Source organism: Siniperca chuatsi, linkage group LG1 (genome assembly GCF_020085105.1).
Source record: "Siniperca chuatsi isolate FFG_IHB_CAS linkage group LG1, ASM2008510v1, whole genome shotgun sequence".
NCBI classification, from domain to species: domain Eukaryota; kingdom Metazoa; phylum Chordata; class Actinopteri; order Centrarchiformes; family Sinipercidae; genus Siniperca; species Siniperca chuatsi.
This window is the reverse complement of record NC_058042.1, coordinates 25522684-25546606: the sequence shown is the minus strand read 5'-3', so window position 1 is coordinate 25546606 and position 23923 is coordinate 25522684. Positions and strand designations below refer to the sequence as shown.

Genomic DNA, 23923 nt, shown 5'->3' with positions numbered 1-23923 from the left:
TAAATTGTGCTGTAATAATCTCTTGGCTCCTAATATTCGTGGATAAGTACAGGAGCCTATTTTGATTACCCCACTTTCAGGCCCAGCCAGAACCATCTGTAATCCCCATGTTTTACCCTCACTAAATTAAAGGAGGAATTATTTAATGGAGACCAAAAGGAATAGAGTGTCATTCATCCTATGTAGTGTCAAAATGCCCTTTTCTCCACCTTCCCATGCAGATTAGCACTAGAAAACAAGACGTGGTCGATGAGGGCACATGCTAACACTCTACAGTCTGGACTCAATCTTTTATTTAAAACATTTTGATCTCACATGCATCTTGCAATTGTCATCATTAAGGCTTACTGCACTGAAAAACTGTCAAAAACTGTTTAAATGGGGCTCTCAGTGTCTAGGCTTTACATTCTTCTACTGCACCTCCAGCACCTCACCTTGACCTTTGTGTAACTCTCACCCATACTATGACTCCTGCCACTGCCACAAGAAGGGGAATCACCCTCACTGTAGCCGTGTATGTCTCTCCATCTCATTTTGCAATAAATCCACGATGGCAAGCCAGAGGCCTCATGGGACCCAAACAAATCAATAGCAAACCGTACTCTCAAATCAACCGCAATCAACCTGACTGAAATAGAGAATGCTGTTATTTAATCTGATCCCATACGCTCACAAACACAATGCGCACAGATACACATGTGCACACTCCTCCGGTACAGTAAGAGTCAGTAGGCGATTTGCTGGAGGGCGAGAAGGGCTCCCTTGTGCCTTTTTTTCTAGAAGGTAGCCAGTTTTTTGGCCCTTGAACTGATTTTTAGGGGCATTTACTAAACTCTGAAATAATGTAGAATTATTACGTTATATTGTCAAATAAACACTCAATTTGCGGCACAAAAAAAAAACATTCAAGGGCACATTTGGTCCAAGCTCTGTTCATTTCTGACCCAGCCTCTGTCATGCTGCTGCCGCACTTTCTCTTTCCCCCCGTCTGCTGTAGAGAATATCGATTAATTATTGAGAATTATTAAATTTTGACGGAGCGTTTCTATTTTAACTGGCGCAGCTTTTCTAGCCTTTACAGCACTGGTTTAGCGGCCTGCGAGTCAAGTCAGTGAGTGAGGTACACACAGGGAGAGTAGAGACGAGACGAGTCAGAGAAATAATTTCACATGCCGTGCTCTAAAAAGAGAAAAGTAGACAGCGGAAACAGAGCTTTTAATCAAGAATGGACATACTCTTACATGTTCAATCTTCCCACAGGCAGTTCGTACGTCTCATGATCTGAGACAGTGGTGATTATTAAAAGCAGCAATGTGAAGCGGCACTACAAGACAAAGCACAGAGCATCTTTTGAGCAGCTTAACAAGGGGGACGGGTTTTGGTCATTTTGCTAACAAGGGGGATGGCATCCCCCCTCGTCCCCCCTCAGATCCCCGACTTGTAAGAGTACTATATCTTCAACCAAAAGCTGTTAGTGGCTGCTAATGCATGATAAGGATAAGGTGCACAATTTGTGCAGTATTTAAAATATCTCAAAATTCATCAAGGGAATAATAACCATTGGATTTATTTCCTCCAGATTTCCAACAAAATCCAAATACAATCTAAATAGCACAGCTCCCATTCTCTGCTTATTCTTATCAAGTACACTGAGCTTGTCCTTACCATTTTAGTCTTTTGAAGACTGAGATATGCAAATATGCAAAAGTAAACATAGCCATGCTAATATTGTGAGAAGCTGTCCGAAAAATCATTTTTCTATTTGGGCTAATTGAGGACACTAATGCTATGACTCACTTTATCAAGAGAATGAAAACATCAAATCAGAAACTGGTCAAATTATTAGGTAACATAAATGCCTTCAGGAACACAGTGCACATTTTCATTTAGTCAACACTTTGCCTAAAAGTTACTTCCCTTTACTATATCACAGCCTTAATGTGCACATTGGTGACTACATCTGCTCTACTTTTCTTTAATGTATTCTCTGCAAAAAAATAACAGAAGCAAAATTGTAAGATGTCTTTTCAGAGGATTTATTTTTGCCACTGTCTAGGTAAGTGTCTTTTGGGAAACAGAGTTGGATGTGCAGGAGAAATAAAAGGCTGTTGAAAAAGTGGACTTTGCAGAGGGGATGGAAGGATTCGCCTGACTGTTGCAAAGGGATTTAACTGATTGACAGAAACTGCAGGACGGCTGACCCCCCTCTCTGATAGTGTTGGCAACACGGTTCTAAAGGAAAAAGGGGGGATTAATGGAGCCTTCAATGCAAAAAAAAAAAAGTTATAATGTACGACATCTTCTTTTCTATCTCTCCAGGGAAATGTGGCAGACTTTCCAACAGATGTGTCCTCTGGGCTCTGAATCACAAGATAATTAAAAGGCACTTGACGATCAGAGGGCTGCATTCTAATATTGCGCCACATCATTTGTCTAGAACTCTGCACAATGCTGTTGCATTGATAGAATCCACTCAAAGGGCTCTATGCAAACAGGTAAGAAAAAAAACATCATCTGGTTTTCATCATGTAAAGATAAAGGATCCATTCTGTGACAGGGGTATCATTTGTTAATCAAGCTCTGCAGTTTTCTACTGTCTTTAAAAGGGTCAACAAACATTTTATGACTTTTATCAATCTCTACTTCCGACCAAGGACGTGCAGCATCAATAGGTCTCAGGACAGCTTATATAGTACAGCAGCTTTTAAATAAAAAATATAAAGTCACAACAGAGACAAGTAAGCTGGCAGAGCAGAGCAGAGCAGATATCCAACAGAAGCATCCGGTGCGGCGCAGGGCCGAGGGGGCAACAATCCTATCAAAACAACAAAGATATTTTATGGTCATCGTGGGCTTAAGGACAGTAATAATCGTCCTTATTTAAAAGACTCCATATGAATCATTTTGTGGGTACACTTGTCTCCTTTTTTTGGGGAGGGGGGTGTAGATGCCACTCTCTGGTTAACTGACCACATCTGCTCACTGGGAGATGCTTGTTCAGAATCGAAGGAGGCTGTTCAGCTTTGGATCTGGAAATGAGCCTCTAGATTGGATTATGATGCCATTTTTAATCCGTCTTTTTCCCTTGCAAGATATTGCTCCTCCCTTGCTTCTTAGCGTTATACAATACTTGACAAGAGGAGATTTTGCTGAATTCCGGCGCAGTGATAACTATGTGATTCCTTGTGACACTCTAATTTGAGCTTATAGTGCCAAAGCTTTGATGCAGACATGGGAATAAAACTTTTATTCACAGAGACCCTTCTCTTCTCCGGGCCCATTAAAAGGTCCCACTCATCTCCTTGTGTACTTTAATTAGTCATCTTGTCCTGTCTCTGATCCTGATTTTGGAGGAAGTAGGCGCCCAAGTATCATGTTTATCCTTCAGTTTATTAAAAATAAAATACTAGCTGTAATTCTTTTCAACATGCTGTGTTAACTCACTGACATGGTGTACTATTTTTCTCCATCTCACACAGAGATGGGTTTCAATCATTATTTGAAGCATTTTAATACTGATAAAAGGTGTCATAGATGTTGACTTCCTTCAGTAATGGCCCATTATCCTTTAATCTACTTGAGAATTAAGTAGTTTACCGTGTCTTTTTCATGTTAGTCACAAAGAAATGCACAAGAATCTTTTCCCATACAGAGTTAGCCGAAGCACAGGCTCAATTTTTTACTCTCATGATTGAGTGCCACATCTGTGGTTTAAATTGTAGAGTTGAGTGATTACGTAATCACAGTGTAGATTTATTGAACCACAAGCAAACTGTTCTCAGATCGCCAAAATGTTTAATTATGGTAATGTACAGTATCCCCCCTCAGACCTTGAACAAGTGGGTGGCCAACCTCATTTTTAGAGCACTTCTCTCTCAGTGCATTTTCATTTATCTATTTGTTTTGGTACATCTCACTGAGTGCAGTATGGAGCCCCTGTTTGAGCGTCTTGCTCATAGACACTTCAAAACTGATGGCTGGTGCCAAATCTCTGACCTTTCGGTATCAGGACAGTCTCCCCAAGCCCCAAAACAACCTTCCTTGTGACATTTAACACAGTGAGTAAGAGATCAGAGGGGGTCAGAGGAAACACAACCAGCTGGGAGGAGCATAACAAAAACAGCAAACTGTCTAATACATGTCTCACTTCCTGACGATGACATATCTAAACTGTGTGTGGATTTTGAAATAGGAATCACTAATCAGTGTAGTGTTGATCTGCAAATAGTTCCTTAACAACATTATGCTTGAGATGCCTCTGACAGGCTTGCACTTGTTTACAGTTTTTGACTGAGCAGACACAGGCAAAATACTATATGGAGACAGACAGATTCTTAATGTAGAATAAACCAATCACAGATTGGAGACACTAAACAACAGATTTGATCACTTGGGTCTGGTTGTACCAGAATCAAATCAGCTGAAATGTGCTGTTACAAAAAAGCATTTTCCTTTAACGCACAAAGAAATACTATCTTTGTTGTACATTTATCAATTTCTATGTACCTCTCACTCACACGCACATACACACAAACAATTCAATTAAAATATACTTTTCATGACAGCTTAAGACAGCTGACGTATGAGACAATCTTGAATACAAAATTAAAGAAAAAAAACAAACATCCAGTGATGTTAGCCACCACAGTGTTTTTGTCCCTTCTCTCAGGATAAACAGGCAGATAAATGTGTCTGTTTTCTATTCTAGGAAGAGTCTTATTTAGCCTTTTCCACTGACACCCCGGGCCTGTGAGCAACTCGCGCTACAACTCACATGTCTCTCAAATTCAGACATCTTGTTCTTGAGGTAGAAAAACACACTTTTGTGGTAAGTGAGTTTCTATATCACATCATTGTACCATCATAGCCTATAAAACACCAGGCAGGCTAGACAACATTCTCAGACAAGGAGAAATACAGCATGTGTAACAATGATGATCTTGCTCTATATCCTCTTACAGCAACACAAATGTCTCCACATGATTTAAATGATGGTAATAGATGCATATGTGAACTAAATGCGAAGGCTGACACAGCTTGTAATGAAATAGTTTCACCTGAATTATTAAACTATAGAAAAATGTGTTCAATTAAAAAAAGCTATGGTTCATTACCTACCTACATACAAGCTATGAAATAGTCAAAATAGATGCATTTTTCATTCTTTTCTTATATGATTTAATTGGATGAAGGAAGGAAACAAAGTATGTGAGCACTTTTCAATCAAAACCATATAATTGTATGTGGCCCATCTAGTAATATTAAGATCATATACACACTTGTGTGCACTATAGTGTGCACAGTGTGTGCAGTATGTAGTTCGAGCCACAGTATTAGTGTTTTGGCAATAAATAACTAGTGCAGACAGCTCACAGGCACGTCTTAGAAGTTGGTCATCTGAGATGCTAAAAATGCCCATATGCATCCTATGCATTTGCGTTAAACTATTTAATTTCACCAAAGCATTGTATGACAACCCTAAAATATTAAAAGCAAGGACGAAGGACCTTAAATCTAGTCTTGCTTAGCAGTTAAGAGCCTCTATGTGGCCACGAATAAGATGCATATGGCCAATAACAAACTCAAGGGCACTAACAACAGAGAGGAATCTGTAGGTCAACAAAAGAGTGCTCGTGGACTTTCTCTATTCAGTTCTGCAGCTGTAATTTGTCAGCGTACACAGCACTATTAAATGCAAACATAAAATGTGTTGCTAATTTCAAAATTGCGTTAGAATTTTAACTAATGATCAAAATAAATTCAAATAAAATGACTTAACCCTGTTACTTTTCAAAATACCATGTATAAAAAAAATAAGAAAACCAATATGTAAGCCTGTAAAGACAATGTGAAGTCATCACTAACCCTAATCAATGTTAAATAATGTCCCCTGAGCACACGTTTTCTCAAATAAAGGAGAAGAAACTACTAAAGGGCTTCAATTATGTATCCACTTGGATAGCATCTGCCCAAGATAGGTAAATTGGCCTAATTAGCTAAGGTATTGTTATCTGTGGGTTGTTCCATAACACAACACAGTGTATCTACAGGCCTCCTGAGTAATATGTGCATACCCTGAAACTAATGGACATTCCTCTACTGTGTTATGGCACTGAAAAATCCCTTATTAATCTAGAAATGAATTAGTAAATTGTAAGGATTTTTACGAAGCAGTAAAGCCAATTGATTGCAATTATGGCTTTGGTAAAATGTCATCTTTCAACATGAAGGATAAGTGATGAAGGTGCTATAAAGCTGAATAAAACAATGAAAGCTGCTCTTGAGCTGATGAATGCCCTAATAAATGATAAATGCACTGAGAAAAACATCTGGGCCTGCAAGGCATCGACGTTAACGTGATGCTTCATTCTAAACCTTTTGTTGGGAGCATGTGGTGTCTAAATTTACCTGAAATCACTGTATGGGTGAATTATCCAAAATCCGGCGGATTTAACCCGCTCTTGTTCCCGTTCAACCGCCTTCTCACTTCCAAACATCCTCAGGGAGAACTTGTTGACCCCTGGTTGAAGCATTGCTCCAAACTGTCTGTGTATGAACCCAGCTTGATATAATCTTTCGTCGTCCGGCAGAATTTGATCAATGCCATCCAACTTTATAAACCCTGACTGCTGGTCTGGGGAATCTTTTTGGGTACCACCGCCACCGCTGGCCCCTTGCGCGCCTTGATCCGGCGGCCCATCGCCGATCGCTCCGGGGGGGCTCTCCTCGCTCGGGGTAACATCCCCCTCGGTGATGAGGCGCCTCTCCTCCGCCGAGTCAGAGTCGTGCACATGCCGACTTGTGATGGACGAGAGGCTGCCTCGAAATCTACGGCAATCTCCATTTGAGCTGGTCTTCATCGGTCTCCCTATGTCCGTCTCCATGATCACAGACTCCCCACTTTTGGTCTCCCCGATGCCTTTGCAGCTTCCCCCAGAGGTCGGCGACGGAGACGGTAGATGCTTCATCCTAATACTCTTCCTCCGGGTGTCCTTGTCTGCGTCTTCTCCTTCGCCCATTATAGATGCTTTCTGTCCAATGTGCTGTGGCAAACTGTAGAGCCTTTTACGCATGGAGGAGTGCAGCCTGTCCATTATGACATTGAGACACAGTGGAGAAAATTAAATAATTCCAGATTGTTAGGCTGTATTGAAACGATTATTGCCACCAGCCCCACGCTCTGTTTGTGAGAGCGATCAGTCTGGAGCTAATCTGAATCCCTGAAAGCCTGCTACACATGACATGGACCGCCGTGGCTCTACTGAAACAGATGAGAGATACTCTGTTTCATAATTAGACTACCTGACAGTTTGCATGTGTCCTCACGCACAGCCTGGGCGGTCCGCTTGGCCACTGCGTCCCCGATGTACATCTTTGTGCCGCTCCGACATTGTGCGCAAAAGTGGAAAAACTGCTTGAAAGTCACCTTAGCGTGACATGTGAGGGACGTGCCGACGGACGGTGATATGGATACGAGGGAAAGGTCATGCACGACGTAGGATGCTCTTTTCACCAGATGTCTTACCAGCTGCCATCAAACAACGCGACACAATCATGCAAAAGAGAGTGGAGCATTCCAGGGACCGCTGACATCACTGATCCATAGTCATGGTGCGTTTTGGCGAATTGTGAATATTCATGATGCTGATCTATTGGGTTGCCATAGGAGCGAGAACTGCAAATAAGCTCAGCCCACCTTGTTTAAAGGGGAATGCTCTTCCCATTCTTAAAACGCTCTCCTGGTCTCTTAAGTTAAGTCTACAGGTAGGCAACGCAAACCCATTGTTCAGCCCTGCTGTGAGCTTCACTTGGAAGAACCAAGTAGCCTGTTTGCCACCGTATTATCAGTCTGATCCACTGCGTAATTTGCGCACGAATACAGTTGAAGCTGTAATAGGATCGTCTATAATTTGGCAAAAGGTGTTTTATCAAACAGGCTCTCATGTAGAATTGTTGTTATGCGACAGACCTCTCAAATGGCAAAACATATAAATAACTACATGCATAAATTCTAATTTGATATTATGTATCCAATGATGGATTTCTAATTTACAATATATCCGTCTTAGAGACGGTGCCACAACACATTGCCCATATTGTCAGAATGAATAAATAAGTATATTTTCGAAATTTGAAATGTTTTTTGATAACAAACGAAAAACAAGCATTGGGAATAACGCAATTAAGACTTATGATCTTACGTTGTGTTTGTTATGTTTCCTTGTGAACAAATTTACACGATTCTGTAATATCAACAGTGATGACGTGTAATGGCCATGAAACATTTATCACATGTCTGTGAAAAAGGAAGCACCTTCATTGTCAGTGACAGATTGAATTCTGAGCATTTATGTCATACAATCACAATGTCCAAAGTAGGGGCATGGCAGTTTCAGTGCAGATAATTTTCTTTCTATAATAAATGGCAATATGGTAATGAAAAAAACTCAACTAATTAGTCAAAGCCAATTTTATCAATGTTCTTCATACCAAGATGCTTGACAAAATGTCATTGATAAATCCTACAAGAAAATGGGAGTAAGTGGCGAAAGAGTCCAGGATTTGTATAATGTGAACTCAACTAAACTAATCTAATTTCACTATTGATTTATGGTATATGTGCTTTATATTAAAATGATGGGAAAAAAATCACTCACAATAAGTGACATGACTATTAAAAAGTTTACAATTGGATAAAAGATCGATCTTTAAAATATTTTCTCCAACAGATTCTCAAAGGTAGGTCAGAAGTTTCATTGTTTCATAGTGAAAGACTTTTATATTCGGTTACAGTGGACAATGTCACATTAAATACAACATGAATGCTTTGTCTGAGATGCTGAAGTCAAACATAATCCAGAGCATATTTTGCTAATGTAAAATAGTTAATAAATAAGCCAATATATGAGCCAAATAAATCTAAATTTGGATGTATTTTTTACTGGATTTAAATAATGTCACTTTGGCTCCCCATTCAAAAATGAATGAAATTAATTGAATTCTAGACGCCAAAGACATACATTGCACCCAGTGAAAGTCCTCCCAGTTGTTTAATTTCAGTGAATACATATTTTCTAAGTAGCCCCTTTCCAGAGTTTTATTGATGAACCCACTTACTGTTGGTAAGTAACTTACAATTTCAAGAGAGAGAGAAAGGTAGACAAAAAAGTACTGTTGGGTTGCAAAACACAGCTTAAAGCAGTTAAAAACCACACTGAGTCCCTTTGAGGCAGTTCAGGTACCACAATACAGGCATGCAAACTGGTTAGGGGTGAAAAAGGTGAGAAGGATGCGGGAGCAGAGCAAAACATAGGTGGGTCCAGGGGCATGCTTCCCCAGATCCTTTTTTTTTTTTTTTGGAAAAATAACCTACTCCCCACCAAGCTAACAGAATTACAAGATTTGGCAAAATAAAGTACAACGTATTAATTTATGAAGTGCAAAATATCGGTACCATCTGAAGTGGCAAAAGGTTCTTCTTCACATTTCAATGAACAAATTGATATATGATAGACCTGTCAAAAGAGTAGCTAAATATATTTTATAAGCCATAATAGATCAGCTCATTTACGGAGAACAGTGACAGTAACCCAGATGTATTATAACACTCAACAGAATACACCAAGTCGCAATCTCTCTCTTCTTGCAGCAGACGATGCTAGATAAATACACGTAATGTTTACATACTGTAATGCATGCATGAGCTAGCTCTTATCCAAAAGCAGAAGAAAATGGGACAAAACTGAGCATGGACGAGGGAAGTAGGGGTGCTGAGGGGGCTGCAGCAGCCCCTAAAATCAGCAATGGCTGTATATTCACTGTTTTGCATTATTATAAAATTACGTATGATGAACTGGTTATGGGCCACAGCTTTCGCCCATGTGCACAGGCAGTCTCACTCCCTCATCATCTCCTTGCAGTTTTCATGCTTGACTTCAGTGTTCTTGACTGTATAGTTGCTGTGGCTGCTTTAACTTACATATTACTGTTCAAGTTTGCTTTCTGTTGTAGTGTAAAACGTTTTAAAATTGGTGTAAAATGTTGTTAATAACTATTAGACATACATAATCCTGGCCATTCAAATTAATGCTAAAACCATGAATGTTGCAAAGCATTTAGTATGATGTCATTATATAGACTGACTTTCTCTCAACTTTTATTGACTTCCAGCGTTCCAACTGAGTTTTAAGGACGATAGCAAATGATAGACCAGAAAAATTAACACTTTATTATTAGATCAAAATTTGTATTTTTCTGGCCATGATATTTTAAAATGTAAAGTGTTTACCCTGTTCTTCCCTGCAGTATAATTAATAAGAATGCATTAGAATAAACTTGAGGCTAAAGTTGCATTTAATTGCTGATCTAGGATCAGTGTCATTACCCCAAATGTAATATTTACTAATATAAGAGAACACTCAAATAATTATTAAAAACAAACCTTAACACTAACATTAGTTAGTGATTGCAAGCTAGCAAAATAGCCAGCTGCCTTGTTAATTTATCTGGTCTATCGTTTGCTATTGTATGCAACATGGAGGATAAGCTAGTTAATGTAAAAATTAATGGCAAAAAAAATCCTTAAAACTCAGTTTTTTTCCTGTTTTCTTCTGCGTTTGATACAAGATAGCTCATGCATGCATTACATGTTGTATGCATAACGTGTATTTATCGTCTGCTGCAAGAAGAGAGAGCTTGCGATTTAGTGTATTCTGTTGAGGGGTAACGTTAAAGTTACGTTACATCCAGGTTACTGCCACTGTTCTCCGTAAATGAGCCAATCAATTCCAACTTATAAAATACATTTAGCTATTTAGCTCTTTAGTTATCTAGCTATGAAGTTATCAAACTGGTAACATTACTGCATCTAACGGGAAAGTTAACAATGTTAGCTAGCTTGCTAACAATTTTTGTTTCCTCCAATTTGATCTCTTTCCCCAGATCATACAATTATGACACAACTGTTCAGGGACAATGTTGTTGAGCGTACTGTGAGTGATCAGAAATGTAATTAATTCAGTTTGTTGTGAAATTCTTTGAGAGCCATCATCCCTTTTCTTTCCATCTTCTGTTTTATGTCATACCTGTGCTGTGCCTCTCTTGTTAGCCAAGTTAACAGCTGAATCTGGGAAGAAAACAATACAGTGGGGAGATCAGACTGGATGTTGCCTAGCAAAGTGCTTTGAGCTAGACATGGCAGACATCTAACAGAGCTGGACCAATAAATTGGCCAGGCCGATATATCTGATAATAAGCTGATATTAGCTTACTGCAGGTATATTGTTACTGGTGTGTGTAGGTCGAATACAAACAAATCTAAGGAATCTGTATCAAGATTGTTTGTTCATGTTATGTGTTTACAGTATGTTATGTGCTTCTTATTACATGTAATCCTTTACATGTAATTGTACATTACAAACTTTTCATTGACTACATTAGAGTCACAGAGGAACACATATGTGGTTCTCAAAAATAAATACAAACTAAACTTTGAAAAAACCCATAGGTCATTTGAAGACACTCAAGGACTCCTCTATCCAGCTGAAAAATATTCAGTTGTTTCCAAAGTTCTTAATACCAACAACGATGGCAGCTGGTTGCTTGTTTTGTACAAAACAAGAAAATATGAATGTAGAATATGAATACATATTTATATATAATTAACCTGGTACTAAAACTTAAAGGTTTGGTGATGTGTCATACAAGGAGATATCTATATGGCCAGTATGACAGCTGACCAAGTCACAGCAGGCAATTATATTTATATCAGGAAAAGAACTGTTGGAATATTAACCCTATATAAGGTGGAATTGCCAACGATACATTTAAACGTCTCTGCGAGAGAAGGGTGTTATGGGCAGGGTCCAAAATTAGCACCAAACTCGCCAAATGCAACTAAAAATCTACATTGGCTAATAAAATAAATGAGGTCAGCCGCCATTGGTGGGTTGCTGAAATAGGCCTTCTTCACGACAAACTATCCTCACTACAAAACATAAATTGATTGACCACATTTTGTTTTGAACCATCTCTGCACACTAGTGGCAGCATTCAACATATGACCGTCAATAATTGTATCGCAATTCTTTGATTGACCCTCACTGTCCACCATCGCTATGGTTATGCTTACAACAGTGGTCCTGTAGTCGAACTGTGGCACTCTGACTGCCTCAGAAGTCGAAGACCGAATTTCAAGGAGTGCTGAGAGAGAGGTTGTATCTGACGACGATGAAATTTAAGTCGTAGTTGGTTGTGTGGATGATATACCATACAACCATAATATTGAGTAATTTTGAGCGTTTTAAGTATGTGGAGTTGGGTACACGTGTTGTTAGTAGAGTGTGTGTTTGTGTGTGTGGGATGATGTAATATCAATTTACATTTTAAAATAAAAGTTGAGTCTCCTTACAACAGACAACAACACATTTTCATTACTCATAAAGTTCCCTTTTTCATAAGTTCCCTTTAAAAAGGTCAGTCGATGGGTAATTATGTTTTTAATCTATCTTGTGCAGTTTTATGGCCAGTTGAAAAATATTTTGGCCGGTATTTTTTTTCAGTTTACCAGCCATTGGCAGATATACCAAAAAGTTATTTTGGACCCTGGTTAAGGGTAACTGTAGGTCGCAAAGGCTTGCAGAGGAACAGACACACACGCCTCCCAAACCTCATCAAACAAGTTGATTGGTTGATTCAACTCCTGTTGGGAGCTGGAACAGACAAAAACAAACGTAAACATACTATATACCAGGGTTTCCATTATCCGGTAATTATTGTTTTTTTTACCGGCAAAATCTGCTAAAGTCTGACATATTTACATCTCTCTGGTCATAATGTCCAGTGAAAAGAGATGCCATCGCTGTGATGACAGTGCTCCGCGGTTATGGAGGCTTACAAAGTCCTCATCAGGGATATCAGTGAAAATCTATCCTGACTGGGCCGAACTGGTCAAAATGCTTTATGGCACAAAGTCACACACCACCGACTATGTCGCTGATTTTGGTGAAACTGGATCATTACTTTAAGGAGAATTGCTTTCTGGTTTTTCCTCTGATGTCCTCCGACTGCTCTACCTCAACTCTCTGATTTAAGAGTTTCCTGGTGGACAGAAAGTGTCGTGACTAGATGGTAACCCTGGATTTGCAGAAACTCTCGCAAGATTTCGGTTTAGGCAACAAAACTACTTGGCTCTCATTGGCTAATAAAAGTTTTGCAAATCCAGGGTTACCATCTAGACACGACCGAAAGAAAGCTTTACTTGGTGCTAAAGTAAGTTAACCACTAATTGCTACTAACTGCTGCTAACTGCCGTCAGCTAGTTAGCTCAGTTAGCCGTGCTGCCAGGACTGGCAGCTCAGAGCACTGGGGGAGTGTTGGTGTTTACGAGCACAGGAGCTTTGGACCACAGGGAGGAGGTTTTCAGGCTCGGGGCGAGGGGGAGCGGGCTGGGAATGCTGGCGGGGAGTGGAGCCGGCTCAGCAGCCTCTACGGATATAATGGCAGAGGTGAAGAGACCGAAGGAGACGTTGACAGATGAAGCTAAGAAGAGAAAAAAAGAGAGTGACCAAGCAAGACCCCACCGGACAGGAGTAAATGTCGGACGGGCTATTAGTCGTTGGCAAGAGCTTTGGGAAATAAAAGGCTGCAAGACAGACGTTGAGCTCGCCTTCTTGCTGTTGGACTAGTAAGTAATTTTAGCTGGCTTACTATGTCTTGTGTTGTTGCACTTGCTTGATGCTTGGCTGTGTTAGCAAAGTTGTTGACTAGCTAATTTTTGATCATAAGTAATGTAATCATAACAAATGCACGTGTACAGCTGTCCATATTTACCACAGAGGTGTATAAGTGAATTGCACTCTGAAACCGGTGGTGCCACATCGCAGAAAATACCAATTCTTGCATAATGTTGCTTTAATCTCAATAAACACAGATAATATTTGACCGGAATTTCTCCCATTTGTCTGGGATATAGAAATCTTCCAGGACACGCAGACCAGTTTTTTCTAACGGAAACTCTGCTACACACAAGTATAAAAGAAACAGCCAAGCGAACGTATCTGTGTGACCCCCATCCGCGCTCACATACGTACAGACAGGAGAAGCATAATTCCAGTTTAAGGATGTGTCCCAGTGAGCCATGCCAGTGAGTCAGCATTCACAATACCAGAGACCCGGAACAGGTACACCTAAATGGAATGCAGCCAATACTAATTAGTCATTATAATTAACACTGGAACATCAATCCTGAGTTTTCAGGTCACAATGAGTCAGCACTTACCACAAACTATCAAACATTTTTGCTGGTACACCCTAAAGCTAGGACCAGGTTTCGAAACTGTACCAAATATTCTCACCACTGTTACCTATTGCACTGTATTATAGTAGACATTGTAGAAGACTATGTACATAATATGCTTGTACTGTCAAATGTATTTAAACAGGCTGTGTGCATTCTATCGCACATAAAACTACTTCTGTATAAGTCTTACACAATATTTATTCACAGTATTTCCATACATACTTCCCTGTTTACAAAATAGCTTTATGTTTGCTTATGTTTGTTTAGCTAAGAAAAAACAAATGTTGTCAGCCGTGTGTATAATTGAAATAGAGCGTACACATGCAGTGTTAAAAATTCCTCAGCATAAATTGATTCCTAATGCATGCATGCTACCTACCTACCTACCTACCTACCTACCTAAAGTAAAGAATGTATCAGTTTTTATACATTTGCTGGATAAAACTGGAGTGTCCTCGCACCGCGCGCCAGACTCGTTCACTCACTGTAAAAGTTAGCACGTCAGGTGTTGGTTAGCTAGAAAAATATCTGCGAAGAACTTGTCTAACTTACTGGAAATGGCCACCAGTCAGGCATGGAGGTTAAAACGCTATGGGCGTTTCGTTCCAGGCTCTATAGAAACAAGAGGGAAGCCTTGGAAGGTAACTGACCTTTAGCTACTTAATATTGAATGCATTATACTTACTAGCTAAGATTAGCTAGTTTTCCTGTTAAAGTAACGTCTATTTAGCATTGCGTAGTCTGACATTAGCTGCCCTTAGTCCCAATTAACTATGATTTGCCAGCTAAAAGCTACCGTCATTGCAGGTGTATTGGCTTATTATAACGTTATCATTGTAGTGTGCATGCATATGAATTAAAACTCACTTCATACATTGTTAATAGAGTTTTACTTGGGACCTAATTTACCTGCTAGCTAGGATAGTGGCCTCAGTTTGTGTTTCAGAAGATTGTTAAACAACTTTAACCGCTGTTTAAAAGGTATTTCCATAATCCTGTAAGACTCTCAAAAGATTTGTTCTGCACAATTGCGCTAATTAAAACTATTTTTCCCGAAGTGACAATGCATGATACAAAGTTTTATTATTATGTGCGCATCTACGCACATTAATACTATTTTACCAAATATAATAATGTTTTTTTTTATTGTTATTGTCTTGTAATGTCCAGTGCAGTGATACTGTAAATAGGCACAAAACGGGGTAAGCAGGACATGAAAGAACTCTTGGTAAATTCCTGTATTCTACTTAACTGAAGTCCACTAAAGTCTGACAGAAGATATTATCAGAATTTTTCTGTATTTCTTGAGTAATTGATTAATGTTTAAGTGTAGGCTATACAATGTCAAAAATAAGAAAACCATCCCCATCATGTTACTAGAGCTTAAATTGATGACCTGAAAATGCTTAGGCTATTTTGCCTGAGCAACAGTCATAAAACTTAAAGATATTCCGTTAACTATGATATAAAATGAGAAAAGCAGCATTTACTGCAGACAGTTTTCATTTGGGAAGCTGTAAAAAAGAATTTAGAGTCTTTCCAGTTTATGTTGGAGACAATTCATGTTGACTGATAAGACCTTTGTTTGAAGCTTTACTCCCAAGTAAAACAGTTCTATTCAAGTGTTGAAGTAAGCAGTGACATTGTGACAGGGAGCCAACATGCACAAAACCAAGATGCTGAAAACCCGAAGCAGCTAAATGGAATTTAGCCATTATTAATTTTATTATTTACACCTGTGCGTTTCCTGCTGTGACATGTCAAAATGTCTTTGATGAAAAAGGCCTGTTGTAAATGAGATACCTTTAGGTCTTATATATATACATATATATATTATAATCTATGAGCAAAGCCTAAGTGATGAGTAAACTTTGTTTTCATAGATAAAACAATAATGATGAAGATTGATTTGGGGATACTGTTGTGTGCTGTAACAAATTAAAGAAGTGTAGCTTTAAAGATTGTGGTTTTGTCTTTCATTAACTGCATCAGACTATAGATGGCAAGCTGGAACTGTATGTTTAGTGTGAAGACAGAGATAGATGGCCGTGGAACCAAAATCTACCTAGATTATACAGTATAATACTGTGTGACAACTCTGAGAATAAATTCAAACTATTTGTTTAAACTGAGTTTAGGTGCATTTACACTCCACCCATGGGACTCTACCACATTGCAGGGTGTAATGTAGCGTTCAGTGCAATTTGTGAGTGTGGAATTACAAGATTTTATCTGACTGATTTTCTAATAAACATGTATTATTCTAGACACTCATGATTTACATTGGATAGAGCAACTTGTTTTTTAAGAAAATGATATCAAGTAGTGCTTTACCAAATAGGCTGTCAAATCATGTTCTCAAAATCTCATAGAACAGATAGAACTGTGTAATTCAAAGCTCATGGACTGCCTTATTTACCTTAATTTGAAAAAAAAATTACACGCATCTATTTTAACCAAACACCATCTAAAATTTATAGATAGAGCCATCATGAGCTGATCAGAAAAACAAATTACTCAATATAACTATACACTGGCTAATATTCTCTTCTCTTCACCAGGTATTTGAGGCAAATGGTAATAAACCAGAAATTGTCCTCACAATTGTGGAATCTGGATACTTGCTGGTATTGCAAGGACAGGAAAGCTTGGTAAGAAGACTATGTGGCTAGATTGACTGTTTTTGTTTTCTGTTGCTTTGTTTTCCATGCATTGTCCCTTATGAGTTCCACACAACACCTGAAGATTAAGCCTACACTGTATGTTTAGATCCAGCCTCTAGACCTCTATTGTGAGTTTCTATATGGTATGTATTCTGAAAGATCAGTAATGGTTGTGGAGCTTGTGATTCAAAATATCACAAGCGAAAGGTTGTTCAAATGTTGACAAAAATGAAAATATAGTCTCCTTCAAGATGGACAGTCTCAGGAATACATAGAAATCATCAGTATAAATTGGTGTAGCAGTTCTGTGGTGTACATCAATTAATTTTGATATTAACATACACACTTCTAGCTCATAAGACCTTGACATTTCGACTCTAGACTGTAGCAGGTGTCAGTGCATGAAACACTTTGTTGCATAGGTATTGCAGTGTACCTGTACTTGAAGCTCTATAATTCAAAAAATAAATTGTGGCTATAGGGGAATTGCTTGAAATCATTTAAGGCTGCAGCTGCAATTGTCATGCTCTGACACTGGCAATCTGTAGTACGTCACAGTTGTTACTGGTTGTCCACCCCCATACGCAGGGAACACTGAATATGAATTCTATTAATTATTAGTAATGCTGCTCCAAAATGATATTCCTGGATGGGTCATGACTGCTCTGCCACTCTCCTCAAAGAGTATACATGTATCATGTACCACTACATTGTAGCTTTTGTGTTTATTTTTAAGCTTTGTTTTTACCTCTTTACCTCTACCCCTTTTCTCTGTGAATATAAAGAAATGAACACTCATCTATGTGTTAATGTAAAGACATTATACGTTGTATTTAGTAGCATTTCTGAATTACACCTTTCACAAAATGGCTAAAGAAAAAGTCCACCATTCTCTCAGCAGGCTTCTTCGATGAAGGCCATATGAAATATTCTGCTGAAGAGCTTGACATTTCTGCTCAAATCTGCTGGGATTTGACTGGATTGTTTTGGTTGGGTCAAGCCAAATGTCCCTCAGAACTTTTTGGGTACAGGTTCAAAATCAGTTATTGGGAAGAATTTCAGGTTCAGGCTCACATAAATCTAAAACATTTTATGTCGTAGTTAGGTTGGGTGTGAATTTACATGGCTTGATTAAATTTCATTTGCATGGACTTGACATTTGTTGTCCTGTTCGTGCGTTGGTTTGTTGCCAGCCTTGGCACAGCAGAGTGACATGTACATCTTAATTCCACAAGTAGGCCAATACCAGTTGTGGACAATCAGGGCCCGGCATTACTAAAGTCACCACCGCAAATAATAGTAAATACTGTGTGTTAAACCAACTTTTTCAGCAGGTAACCCTTATCTTTAGGTGTGTAACACTGCTGGTCTGGTTAAGCATGTAAAATACTAAACTTAGAACATTTATTTGGGACTTTTACCAGTTATTGTGGCCTTTATCAGTTTTTTTTATGCCTTTAGACATAAAAAGTTAACTTCCTGCCCTACAGACAACAGAAATTTGAGGGACCACTCAATGTCTCATTAATGGAGTTCTGGCAGGTGACACAGCTATCTTGCTGCGCCAGGGTGCTGAGCCTGACGGATATTCAGGTCAGCCTGCAGAGAGCTTTCACCAAGGATGATAGACTGGTCTATTATAGATTGGTGCAGTGAATGCTCAGGACCTTTCAATACAGCGATCTTAGGCCTATAGGCTACATGATAAGCTCTGAAGGAAACTTTTGGAATTGTCTTTGAACACAATGGAAATTTGCTGTATCAGAGAGAATCAAGAGGTTACTGAGGAGTTTCAGTGCTCTCTTAAAATATGGATACTCCTGACCCATGAAAGTAAAATCAGTCATTTGTAAATGAGGTATGAAACACAAATTCTTTCAAAAGATATTCTGTCATTTGGTGTTTTGATGAGCACTGTCTCATATGCCAGTCCAAAATATCCCATATGTCTTCAACTGGGTTGGGAGCTGGTGACTGTGAAGGCCATAGAATATGATTCACATCATTTTCATACTCATCAAACCATTTAGTGATCCCTTGTGCCCTGTATGGAAACCTCTGCATTTCTTAGATTTCTACACACTTTTATTCTGTTTTTTCCTTTAATTAATTGCAAACAGTACAGTTGGTCACCTAAGTTTGCATTTGAATGAAAATGCATATCTAATAATGTGTTTTTCCCTAATTGGTATGTAATAAAGCATTTTGAATATCCCACAGAAAACAAGTGTATCCACAAAAATCATAAGCTTGTTTTAATTACATATTTACTTATATGTTTATTCCCACAATTACAGTAACTAACTTAGTAATAGATTTTTTTGCGCTGCAACCAGAGACACTTGAATAAGATTACTAAATTACTAAGCATTATTGTATTGATAGTAAATGTATTTGTAAAGCACATTTAACAAAATAGGCTGATCACAATATTATGCTATTGTTGTATACATCTGCTCATCATAAGCCTTAAAGCTGAGGTTACTGAGTAAACAGAGACCCCTGCAGGCAGTTTTAGGTAACAGTTTTTTTTCCCCAGTCAGCTTGATAAAACTATAATCTCTTTTGTCCATTAATTTCATCCAGTAATTTTTACAAGTGATGGAGTGGAAATCAAGCTGCCTTTACTTGCCGTAGTACAAAAGAAGACGATTTTTTATTCTTAAAATTTACCAAAAATGTTTTTTGTATGTTGTCCTTGAGTTAATGTAGCCTATGGAGAAAACAGTTACCTGTCCTGGCTGCTGAAGATGTTTATTCTCTTGTCTTGTCTCAGGATACAATACCTTTGCTCTGTGGCTCTGATTTTCTCAAAGTACACCAGAAATCCGATAACCTGATGTTTCGATTTACTGTGGAGGTGAGTCGTGAGATGCCTTTCAATCCGACAGTGGATGGTATTTTCTCAAGGTCTGTCCTAATACCTTAAATCCCTTGCAAGATCATTGTATTTATTAGACTATAACAAATTAAAAGGAAAAACTAATAATACTCTAGGTTTGGATTAATAGGTTTTTTTATGCTGTTTATTCAGGTGCTGTGATCAACGGCCTTCTCATACTGAAATTATTACCATTACCATTATTACCCCCAATTTTCTGTTAAATTTAGTGTTCAGACATGAGTTGCCTGAACATCAAATTTAACAGTCTCCTTGTTTATCAAATCCTTTTTTTTTTACTTAATGAGATGCTGATTTCACAAAAGCAACATTACAAACCACAGTGTGTTTTCATTGGCACAGTTTAGATTGACAGATACAGACTGAATGTATTTGTGGATTTCTGCAGGGGGAGAGCCGCATGATAAGGATGCAGTTTGATGGAAGTAGCAGGGCAGAGGCTATAAAGGAGTGCTCAAGTGCTATGGAAAAACTGATGGAGTACATGCCTGTTGCCACTCAGGATGACGCCCCACCGCCCCCCAATCAGTCCCCCACTGAGGTTTTTGCACCAGTGATACAGGTTGGCCACTTTACAATTCAGTAAAAAAAAATGTCTGTATTGTAATCAGCACTGACTCACAGATCAGATGTCTGTACGTTTAAAATGTGTTGCCCATAAAAATCCCCAAAATAGGCCTATGACATAGGTGGTAACTTGAAATGTTAGTCTTGAGAGTCTGGTTTGTTTGTACAGTATCAAAGAGCGGCTGCTTTTTTCTTCCTGGCATAGTCTTTGTTTGGTAGAAATGAGACACTGGAAATAAGACACATTTTAAAAAAAGCGGAATGTAAATTGCCATAATTAAAGTTCATCATATAGTCATTACTCATTGCTTAATCAACAGTATTGTCACAATGCTGTAGTCAGCTTCATGAACAGTGGCCATATTATACTCACTAGATGGTGCTATATGCAATACTGTCTTATTCTTAGAGGTGACACGAGTGGGTGGACTGAGATAGAGAATATACTGCACATGTGTCTTTAGCCAATCACAATACAATATATGGTGTAGAATACAGTATGTCGCACCCCAAACACACACTCACAGACGGCAATGTAGAACAATAATATAATTAATTTATAAATACCACCATCAAAGTGGCATACCCTTTAAGCCACTGAAGAAATGAGTTCTTAATATTGCCTTTAACAGTCAAATTGTTTATTATGAAAATAAACATGTTTGACCCAAACCTAAAAAAACAATATAACATGCCATCAAAGCATTTAACCAGTTGAAATTCACATTCTACGAATGACATACTGTAGGGTTGAGTTTGTTAGTGCTCTATTATTCAATTCTGCTTAATATTAGTAGTAGCCTTTTATTTACTTTCAAACTAGAAAACACTCAGAGCATATGGTTATTTAGAAATTGGATTCTGAGTGAAACGTACAACTTACAACATTTAACATGAAGGACTGAGAAAGGAATGGACTTTGCAATGAGTTTGAATGTGACCTTTAGCGGTCAGACACACTGAAGGAGTTCACAGTGAAGATGAAAAGGCTTTGAGGGGTGGATATCTTTCAATTAGTAATGAAGCCATTGATTGGCCTCTTAATCCTGTGGTGTCATGCCATCGTCCTCAAATCTTTTTTCTTCTTTTGTGTGTAACCCTGTGCCAGCAGACTTGGCAGGGAAAGGCTGTGGGAGTTGAGCCTGAGGTTGTCCAAGGATCATTGTCCATCAAGCGTCTTACCCAGGTATTGATCTTTAAAAGTGAAAGCTAACAAATAACAAAATTTAACATCCACTGTGATACATATTAATTGTAATTTTGTGTTAAATATAACTAATCAGCACAATGTTGATTGATTTTCATGAGGCGCATTACTTCCTTATATTATGAACGTTAACATAGGCTACTAAATTAACTGTTTCTTCTTCTTAATTTCACTTAAGTATTTGTTTGACTTTCCACAGCACTTCTTGGGAGAGACCGCTGTGACTCTGCCTCAAGTATATCGCCATGGTTCTTTGGCACAAGGTGACTTGGAGCCCATCCTGCGTATTTGTCTGCTGGATCCCAGCTTTCATGCATTTGTGGAGAAGGTGGAGGGGGAGCTGAGGAAACTGCTTCAAGAGTGAAGAATCTCAACAACAGCTGAAGGCAGAAAGGTCATCAGTGTAATGTGTTTTTTCTTATACAGTTTATGTAGGCTGTGCTTGGTGGTGGTGGGGGATCGTTTCTTGCTGTGCTGCCAATGTTGTTTGAAATTTTGCTACACATTAGTTGTTATGGTATATGGTTCGAAATAGATGCTTTGAATGGTATTGAATTTAGGGGGTTAGAGGAAGAACTTACCAACAAAAAAAATCTGGATTCATTTTCAAACTTTTTATTCAGAAAAAAAATATTGGTCTCACTCATATGTTTAATCGTGGCTATATACTCTGGTCCCTCTTTTCCCATCTTAATGCAGGTCCATTTCCACCGCAACACACATGGATACATTGTATTGAAAGAGGAGTCATGCAGCTACAGCAGTGAATTTTGCTATGTCAGCTTCCAAGTGATCCCACAATATTAAAGCTTCACTGAGTAAAACAAACTGCCCTCCATATATCTATTTAAGAATACATATTGCATAGGATTATAGCCATGCTATACAGTTAAAGAGAGAAAAAATAAAAAATTTAAATCAATAAATGAAATTGGGAAATATAAAAAAAATATTTTTTACAGATTTCCTATCATTTGAACACTCATACTTCAACATATACAAGACAACTAAGTTACTCTGGAAATAAAATAAAATAATACACATCATTTTTGTTTAGATAGTTAAACACACAGTAGTCATTTTCTGTAATCACTCTCAATAAATGTAAATACTGCCAGTCACTGAAGCCCTTGCTTCACAATAAAAGTTCTGTTAAAAGTGGACTTCTTGTCACAAAATCAAACATAGTTAAATTACCATGATATGCTGTACAAATTTTCAAGAATAAAACTAACTATATATGTATATATATATATATATATACATATACATACTGTACATACAGTATATATGTATATATATATATACAGTATATATTATAAGGATGACTCCATAAAAAACATAGGTCATTTTAGATGCAAAAAAAGCCACACGAGGGATAACAACAGAAAATGTCTATTCTGAGTATCCTATTGCGTAATTATCTTGCATGCATTGTACATGATATGTAATACAAAAGGGATCACCTCATTTGAGGATATGATAAAATTAATAAAGGAGACACCAACAGCACATTAAAAATGTGTACACCTTTGTGGTGGTTTTAGTCATTATTCGTCATCCTGAAATCTCCATGTAAGACTGAATAAGGCATGCTTAAGACAGCCGTTATGTTCTTTTTGTTGCCAGTGTTATGCTGATATTGTTTCTCATAAAATGAGACAAGATATGCTTTTTGAAAACTGCCCGGAGCTCTATCCACCTCTGATACCTTCATGTAGTCAAAAAATGCAGTTTAGCCATCTCATCTGTGAAGAGAAAGTCAAGAGAAGGCGTGACTATGGATAATCCTCACAGTGAGTTCTATATTAAGCCCCCATCCCCTTCAACAGTGTCTTACTTGAGTAAATTGCTTATTTTGTATTCCTCTGGCGAATGTTTTTGTCCTTGTGGTTGTTTGTTGAATTTGTTTTCCTAGGAAAGAAGCACTTGTGATTTAGTGACCTAAAGGTAATAGCCATTCAAATCATAGTACCCAGTATTTCTGGATGAATTATATGTGTAGCAATAATAATATTTATATACTTACATTGGTCCAACTGGTTCATCGTCTTTGGCACAAGAAGAGAACAGGACACAAAAAGAACACAGAAGTCAAATATGAAATAAAGATAAAAGGAAAATATCTGTGTTGCATGTTTCAGCACATTTACTGCAAATAATATGTACTTTACTTTGCTGACAGTTTTCACAATTTTTTTTCCCCAAGGCAGCCATTAGTTTACCTATTAGAGATAGGTTACCAAATCCTTCAGTGAACATTAATATTGTGTGATGATGCAGCT

The 23923-nt window shown here is 38.2% G+C and overlaps 3 protein-coding genes across 9 annotated transcripts in view; 1 reads left to right on the top strand and 2 right to left on the bottom strand.

Moving 5' to 3' along the window:
- hcn4 (hyperpolarization activated cyclic nucleotide-gated potassium channel 4) overlaps nt 1-14790 on the bottom strand; it is an 87206-nt gene extending 72416 nt beyond the window's left edge. The window contains exons 1-3 of one of the 3 annotated variants that reach the window (XM_044207475.1): nt 14699-14772; nt 14091-14186; nt 11085-11125 (exon numbers count right to left, since the gene is read on the bottom strand). In XM_044207475.1, the coding sequence (XP_044063410.1) occupies nt 11085-11125; nt 14091-14105 (56 nt within the window). In that variant the 5' untranslated portion in view covers nt 14106-14186; nt 14699-14772. Of the gene's footprint in view, nt 1-6408; nt 7087-7302; nt 7444-11084; nt 11126-14090; nt 14187-14698 lie in introns of those variants that run through there. The other 2 variants (XM_044207494.1, XM_044207468.1) reach the window with 2 other exon arrangements.
- On the top strand, nt 7492-22588 carry rec114 (REC114 meiotic recombination protein). 3 transcript variants are annotated; one of them, XM_044207728.1, is made up of 6 exons: nt 7492-7611; nt 16861-16950; nt 19739-19822; nt 20253-20426; nt 21543-21617; nt 21838-22588. In XM_044207728.1, the coding sequence occupies exons 1-6, from the start codon at nt 7609-7611 to the stop codon at nt 22000-22002; spliced, it is 591 nt and encodes a 196-aa protein (XP_044063663.1). In that variant the 5' UTR covers nt 7492-7608; the 3' UTR covers nt 22003-22588. The 3 variants fall into 3 exon arrangements, with proteins under 3 accessions (XP_044063663.1, XP_044063660.1, XP_044063667.1); XM_044207725.1 differs by lacking the exon at nt 7492-7611 and adding an exon at nt 14712-14940; XM_044207732.1 differs by lacking the exons at nt 7492-7611; nt 19739-19822 and adding an exon at nt 14712-14940.
- nptnb (neuroplastin b) overlaps nt 22238-23923 on the bottom strand; it is a 29997-nt gene continuing 28311 nt past the window's right edge. For 2 of the 3 annotated variants that reach the window (XM_044207685.1, XM_044207703.1), the window contains 3 exons: nt 23668-23689; nt 23479-23552; nt 22238-23386 (listed from right to left, as the gene is read on the bottom strand). In XM_044207685.1, the coding sequence (XP_044063620.1) occupies nt 23492-23552; nt 23668-23689 (83 nt within the window). In that variant the 3' untranslated portion in view covers nt 22238-23386; nt 23479-23491. The remainder of the gene's footprint in view (nt 23387-23478; nt 23553-23667; nt 23690-23923) is intronic. The other variant, XM_044207694.1, reaches the window with a different exon arrangement.

Bases quoted from the DNA above. Each gene is read 5' to 3' on its own strand.
- rec114 (XM_044207725.1), top strand. From the start codon at position 14,857: ATGGCCACCAGTCAGGCATGGAGGTTAAAACGCTATGGGCGTTTCGTT. The intron at 14,941-16,860 runs GTAACTGACCTT...TCTCTTCACCAG, and splicing joins CAAGAGGGAAGCCTTGGAAG to GTATTTGAGGCAAATGGTAA. The intron at 19,823-20,252 runs GTGAGTCGTGAG...GGATTTCTGCAG, and splicing joins TGTTTCGATTTACTGTGGAG to GGGGAGAGCCGCATGATAAG.